Here is a 6,939-nt window from a genome sequence, read left to right as displayed (position 1 = left end):
AGTTTTCGTTCCCTTTTTTCCTTTCTTCTTTTTCTTCTTCTTCTTTTTTTTAAAAAAAAAATGCAGTTTCCCTTCCGCCACGTGAGTTAAGTACCGCCTTTTGGCCAAGAGTTTAGCCGCGTCCTGGGGGAGCCGCCCAGGCTGTAGGAGTCACGGCCCCGGGCAAGGCTCAGGAGCGCCGCAAGCGCTACGGACCCAAGGGACATTGTGGTGTGAAAGAAAGATTCCCAAAGCCCCTCCCGCTGCCCCGCAGAGTCGCCTCCAGCTTGGGTCCCTCTGGAAAAGAAGGCAGCAGCTCGTCCCAGGGTGCTGGTGCCCCGCAGGCTCTGTTTCTTTAGCATTTGATCTTGGAGGTTTTGAGCTCCTTCACTTGTGAGTGTAGAGTCTTGTGGACAGCGAGAGTCCGGGACTGACAGAATCCTTTTCCGCACTCTTGACACTTGAAAGGCTTCTCTTTGGAGTGAATATATCTACGGGTAGAGACAGACAACATCATGCAATGTTGTTTATGAATGCGTGTACGAGGTCCCCGCCCACTGACGTTAAGGTGTTGTGGGTCCAGACAAAGGGGGCAAAGGAGAGATCGGCAACAGGCCGGCCTAGACTGTGGGTAAGAGTGAGAAGGTGGAGGGGAGCTTTGGTTTCGTAAACAGATTCGACAGATAGACCACCTGCCTTCCTGAGGCTGATAAGTGGGGACGACCTCCTTCTAAAGGCTGAGTCAATACTGGAGGTCAGTCAACAAACCAGGGGTCAGACAGTTTCTAGATCTGCCCTGTCGGAGCAGTCAGCACTAGCCCAAGAGATTCTTGAAAACTAGAAATGCGTAAAATTAAGTAAAACTAAAACGTTCTGAGTTCCAATTCCAAGTGCTCCTTCCCAAATCTCTTGGTCATTGTGGTAACTAAGAAAGGAGGCAAAGAGACCCAACCTTGCGAAGAACTGATCTCAGGTCCTAGTCGTCACCGTATTTTTCCCCCACGTTCTAAAACCTATCCTGGAGCGGGGCGGGAGGGACGGGGAGGGGTGGCTAGTGCCTGGTTTGAAGAGAATTCTCAGAGGTAAGGGAATGCTTAACAGCCACCAGGGACTCATAGGAACCTTAACGGGGGCAGGGGAGGAACGCATCAGGCCAGAGCAGCCAAAACAGACCCCTCTGGTGGCCACCCGCAACGCTATAGTGCCGCACCTGTGGTCCCGTAGGTGGTCTTGCCTCCGGAAGGCTTTGTGGCAGATGTCACAGGTGTATGGCCGCTCATCTGTGTGCGTCCGCTCGTGAATGAGTAGGTTATAGGACTTAGTGAAGTGACGGCCACAGAACTTGCAGACGAATTCCTTCTTAGTCTTGGAAGGCAGGCGTCCCCTCGTTGGCTTCTTTTCTGGGGATAGCTTGGTCACATCCAGGAGGGCGCCCAGCCCACCAGCGGGGGAGCCAGGGCCCTCCCCTCGGCCAAGCTTGGAGGGATCTTCTTGTGTGGCAGCCAAGGCCAGGTTAGCGAAATCAAAGCGCGGCTTGGTCTTAAGCGCCACACCGCTGCCTCCCGCGGTGATCTCTGGCTTCGGGTGGATGACGTGAGGAAACCAGGGAAAGGCGGGCAGCTGGAAGCGAGCATCCATCAGGCTGGATACCGCACCTGGCACTTTAGAAAAAGAGGAACGTGGCAAGTGCATGGCTGGGTAGCCCAGGGTCCATTGGTGGAGATGTACAGCGTGCAGAGCACTGAAGCCGTACAGGTTGGGCAGGTGGTCCGAAGGGACTGTGGGCAGGCCATTCACTGCCTGAAGGAAAGAGTAATTGGTGAGCTGCAGGGATGGGTGGATGGGCACCGGTGCTGGCAAGGTTTTGCTGCCCATTTCTGTAGCTGGTAGCGGCAATGGTTTCAATTATTGATCTGCAAAGACAGGAAGAAGGATGGGGAGAGAGAGCCAAAGAGATATTCAGAATTCCAGTCCGGTTATACACACACTCTCCTTCCCTTAGGGCAGGCAGAGGTCGGAATCGAAGACCCCACCCATGAACCCCACTGCCCTCTCAAAACAGATGAGAATGTAAGATATTGAAGGGTTGTCCGGCCAGAATTCTCTGTGATGGTCAAGTCCCCTCCAAATGGTATCTGGCAAAGACACATATTGTTGACCCAGCCATCAATGGAAAACTAAGTCCTCAAATACAGACACAACCAAGTTAAATGCCTGCTGTCAGCTTTGAAAGATGCACACATAGGAATACAAGCATGGCATGCCGACACCGATATCCACACCCAGGCAAACCTGGGCCACACAGTGTTACACGGTCCTGCAACAATAACAGGATCTGGGGTGGGGGGGCACACTTACACACTCAGTTCACATGTTCTGAGGAGGCATCAAACAAGAAGGTCAGGAAGCAGAGTGGAACAGCCAGTGTTTTATGGGACAACCCTGTACAAAATGCAGGCGCCTTCAGACAGACATACCATCCAACTCCTGCCTGTTAAGGTTTGGGGGTAACTGGCGTGGTTTTCAGAAGCCAAAAGAATCCCGCCATGATCTTTAAAGCTCTCATTTGGACCTAAATTTGCTATGTACCGTACAACTGGTGAGCCCCGTGGACTCTGTCTTCTCGGTAGCTGCTTACAGACTGACTCTCTGACCTTTGGTGGTGACCCTCATTTCAAGAAAGGTACTGACACTCATGGTCTGTTCATTTGTTCAGTCAAACAATTGCAATTCCGTATGAGGGAGCTCATGTGTCCTCCCCCAGGGGAGCTGTTTTTTTCTGGGGGTTCAGGCTTCTTACATATTATGAAAACCTTGGGCAAGGTCATTGTGTGTTGGTAGGAGCACTAATGCCAGCCCTTCACTGCTGTGTTCTGTTTACTCTCCAAATGCAAGATTAGGGTTCTTGAATATGGTTGTTGCCATACCAAAGTGACCAGGGGCTCCAGAGTTGTCATCTTCTAGCCACTTTGGTCAAGTTCCTCAGTATGCGTGGAAAGTGGGGGCTCTGCAGAGATACCTTTCATCTTTTGTCCCTCCAGATATTTCTAATTTGGGTCTATATAGTGGAAGTGGGGGGAGTAGGGAAAATACAAACACTAGGGACCCTTGGGAAGCCTCTGAGGTTGGGGTTCAATGGCAATGCTCAAGTCCTCCTCAGAGCAGAATGTTTGTAAAGTCCTTCCCCTTTCCCAGTGCCAGCCTCTGGCTACTGATTTCTTCCTTGACCCCATGCCTCTCTTTCTCCAATCTCTACTCTGGGATGTACCAGCTACTTTTTTGCCTCTATCTTCACAGCTCGGACTCACCCGTGCAGGTCTCAACCCTAAAGGCTAGACAGAGAGGATGGAGTCAATTTCCTTTCTCCGCCTGGGGCTCTAAAAATGCCTGGCTAGTTCAGAGATGCTCAGAACCTTTTTTATTGGGGGAAGGGGGGGTTACCGGAGGACACATCACCCAGGGCACTTTAGCAGATTGCTAAAAAGGTGACGGGTGGTACAGCTAGATCCAAAGAAAGATATATTGCTGGGGGTGATGAGTGCCCCAAACATGAGAGCAGGCTGGCTGAAATCTGCCTGCAATTAATTTGGCCTCCCAGATAAGGAAAGCACAAATTTGCTGTCATCCAACCTGGTTAGCTAGTGTGATAGCCTGCCCCAGCCTTCTCTACTACTCAGCTCACAAAACCTGTGCCAGCCAAATGAGGGGCCACCTAGGAGGAGATCTTGGACAAGGACAAAGCAAAGTACCTTTGGACTGAAGAGGAAGCTGGGGACCCATTTGGACTGGAGAGGGAGGCAGCCACCAACTTCAAAAGTCTATGGGGCTTAGGCTAGTTGAATGCTCTTAGATTTGTCACCCCTTCCAGGCACTGGAAACTAGATCCCTATATTAGGCTCTATAGGAGAAAGCCTGGGCAAAGGGGAGTCCACAGTGGCTCCTCTCCTGCTAGGCCTGTGGGAAGTCAAGGAGTGACGGTGGCAGAACTTTTGCCTGACTTTTTTCTTACTTCCTCTGAGGAGCCAAAAAAGACTGGAGAGGCCTTGGGATCCTGCAGGGGTGGTACTTGCAGCCTCTCTGCCTAATCTTATTTCCTCCAACACTCCATTTATTTTTCTCAGCGGACCAAGCAGTTTACTTTCTCTAGCTTTCTGAGGCTTGAGATTCCAGGGGTTATGCCATCCACTCTTTCCCCCCCGCGGACCAATTTCGTTCGAAACGTGGCTCTTTACACCAGTACTACAAATGGACCCGAATGGAAGATCTGGTTTCAGGCTATTGGTTCAGAAAAAAAAAAAAAAAACACAGTTGTAGATATGCCTCCGCAGCGAGAAAAGATGAGCAAACATCAACATCGGGCCTCCCCAACTCCAGTGCTCCCCACTCCTCCTCCCAGACTCCAACCTGAGCTTTTCATCTCTTAACCCGACAGGGACCACCTATTCTAAGGCCCAGCATCCACTCCACGTGGAGCTCAGGCCTGGCGACTCAAGACGGGAGACTTGGGAAGCACTAATAGGTGTCCCGACTCGCTGCAGTGAACTCAATTCGAGCCTCAGAGCAGGGGTCCCTGCGCGACACAGTCATTCACGTCCCTGTTGCAGTGGAACGCCAATCCCGTGTCTGCCGCCAGCCTTGTGCAGGGCATTAATGAAGTGTGCAGTCTATTAAAGTGGTTTATTCGTGGCTAATTGAGCGTGAGCGAGTTAACTGCTTGCATTAATGAGGACAGAACAAACCCCACGAGCTTGTGCCTGAAGAAGCCCATCGGCACCCCCCCCCCGCCCGCAAAAAAAAAAATCATCCTTGACATAAAATCCCCAATTGAATGGTGACAGGCTTTGGGATCCAAATCCAGAGGATTGACCAGCACCAGATACTTTGGCTACATTTTTTCCAACAAACGAGATCGAACGAATCCACTTTCATTCGCCATTCTGCTATACTGGGATGCCCGCTGTGTCTCCAGGAGTCGGCTTCCCAATCTTAATGAAATCACAATTACTTTGGAGAGAGTCTGGGATAGACCATCTACCCACCAGTTGTCAGTTGTCGTTGGTTGCCCCATCCCCGTCAGTCAGCCCACTTCATCCCTGCGAGGCCGTGAAACCAGGAGGATAGCTTTGCACGTGGTTCTCTTCAAAGAGCCAACTTGCAGGTTTCATCATGGATGAAATTCATCGGAGTTTTGCGACAAAGAAACCCTTGCAGCTAAACTCTGTTCCGGAGCCCACCCGGCTTGGATTTGTGCTCTGCCGAGAAAGGGCTGCGCAGGAGAATTTTTATTCTTATCAGGGCTGCTGGTAGAAAGTAAGATTCATTCAGCAAACAGCTGCCCTCAATTTCTTTCTCTTTTCAGGTTCCCATCTTTCCCACTTAACCCTGGCTTAGGCGACTACCAAAAAAAAAAAAAATCTCCACCCTAGAGACATCTGCAAATTCATAATGATTCTGTTTGGTCTCCAGTTAGAAAACAATGTTCATTTGTGCCCCCAGCAAGCTTCCCCATACCAGAGACAAACGAAGGTTAAGAGCTGCAGGCCTAAGGACACACAGAAACCCTCCAATAGAGATCATCCCAACCACAGCGCCCAAGTGTGAGGCAGGATTCAGACAGGCAGCAGCCTTGTGGTCCTGGGGATTGAGGGCTTCCTGTCTGAAGAACAACTCCTCAAAAGACCAACTCGAATTTAAGCGCAACAGGGTTGGGGCAATGCACCTGTCCCGGGTGCTGTAGGCTTGGATTATGACCATCCACACCCTCTCCCCTCTTCTTCAGCTAAGGCAGGCCAGTCTGAATTAAAAGCGCATCCTACAAAAAAAAGTTTGTGCTCTCTGAAGTTGCTCTGGTTTCTTAAAGGGAGCCCGCAGACTGCCTTACAAAATCTGTGGTCACCTTACCTGAACTCTGCCTAGCCAAACTCTTCTGGCTTCAATGGTCCAGACCCCTCTGTCCCCACCTTTCCATGGAGGTCAGCGGCCAACAAGGGCGCAGAGCCAAAAGTCCTTGAAGGAGCATCCCCATCAACCCTACGCTGCAACAGCTCTCACTTTCACCAAGATCCTGCAGCCTGCCTTTGGCAAGAACTTCCTTTGGGGACACTGAAAAGAGCAGGCACCGGCTACAACAAGGAACCAGGAGTCTTGCCCGCCTTCGCCTCACTGAGCCCAGGCTCCCCAAGGCTGCAGTTACCTTGTTCTGCCGCGGTCCCCCCAGCTGAGCGCGTCTCTGAGGCTCGCTGCGCCGGACTCTAGGAACCAGAGACACAGGAGCCCACTGGCACCCTTGGCGAACTGGAGTCCTGACGCGTCTCTAGCCGCAGGGACTCCAAGCGCCCCACAGGCGGGAGCGCTCCGCAGCCCCGGAGTCCTGCCCGCCGGGGACTGGTGAGCTTCACTCCTGGTTCTCTTTCTGGGTCTGAACCCAAGCCGGTGAGAACTTGCTCGGGAGAGGCCGAGCTACGTCTCACTCACCCCTTAGCACCGAGCCGCCTACTTATTTTAATCCACCACCCCCTACCCCTCCCGCCCCTTGCCTCGCGATTCCTCCCCTCCTTCCCCTGCCCCCCAACTCTGCCTGCGCCTGCGCACTGAGAAACAAAGTTCTGCTGACCCGGGCAGCCGACTTTGGCAGTCTTGCTAGCTTGGCCTCTGCTTCTCCCGACCGGTGTCCACTCCCCGACAGTCCCACTCGACACTTTCTGTGTGTTTTTCTTTTTTTAAGACACGCAAGGGCAGGCAGTAGAGGAGACAACTCATACCGGACAAGAGAGGGATAGGGCCAAACATTTCGGAGTTCTGCTGTGGTGCTTTGGGACTCCGTTCGTGCCTATGAAAGCCAGGAGGAGCCCGGTGTGTCCCAACACCAGCACCTTAGGCTTGTACGCAGTTCGTAGCCTAGCAAAATCGCTGTTCTTAGATTTTCCTCCCAGAGGAGACAGACCTCTGGCGTGGAGCAGC

General features: G+C 52.1%; 1 protein-coding gene across 1 annotated transcript; it reads right to left on the bottom strand.

Annotated features, from left to right (window-relative positions):
* Nucleotides 1-220: 220 nt before the first annotated feature.
* Nucleotides 221-6,440, bottom strand: Osr1 (odd-skipped related transcription factor 1). Its single transcript, XM_057777353.1, has 3 exons — nucleotides 6,173-6,440; nucleotides 1,190-1,892; nucleotides 221-470 (listed from the first exon to the last, which is right to left on the bottom strand). Exons 2-3 carry the CDS (start codon nucleotides 1,852-1,854, stop codon nucleotides 335-337), a joined length of 801 nt encoding a protein of 266 aa, XP_057633336.1. The 5' UTR covers nucleotides 1,855-1,892; nucleotides 6,173-6,440; the 3' UTR covers nucleotides 221-334.
* Between the last annotated feature and the right edge of the window lie 499 nt (nucleotides 6,441-6,939).

This window comes from Chionomys nivalis, chromosome 1 (assembly GCF_950005125.1).
Source record: "Chionomys nivalis chromosome 1, mChiNiv1.1, whole genome shotgun sequence".
NCBI lineage: Eukaryota > Metazoa > Chordata > Mammalia > Rodentia > Cricetidae > Chionomys > Chionomys nivalis.
This window is presented reverse-complemented; position numbering and strand designations above follow the sequence as displayed.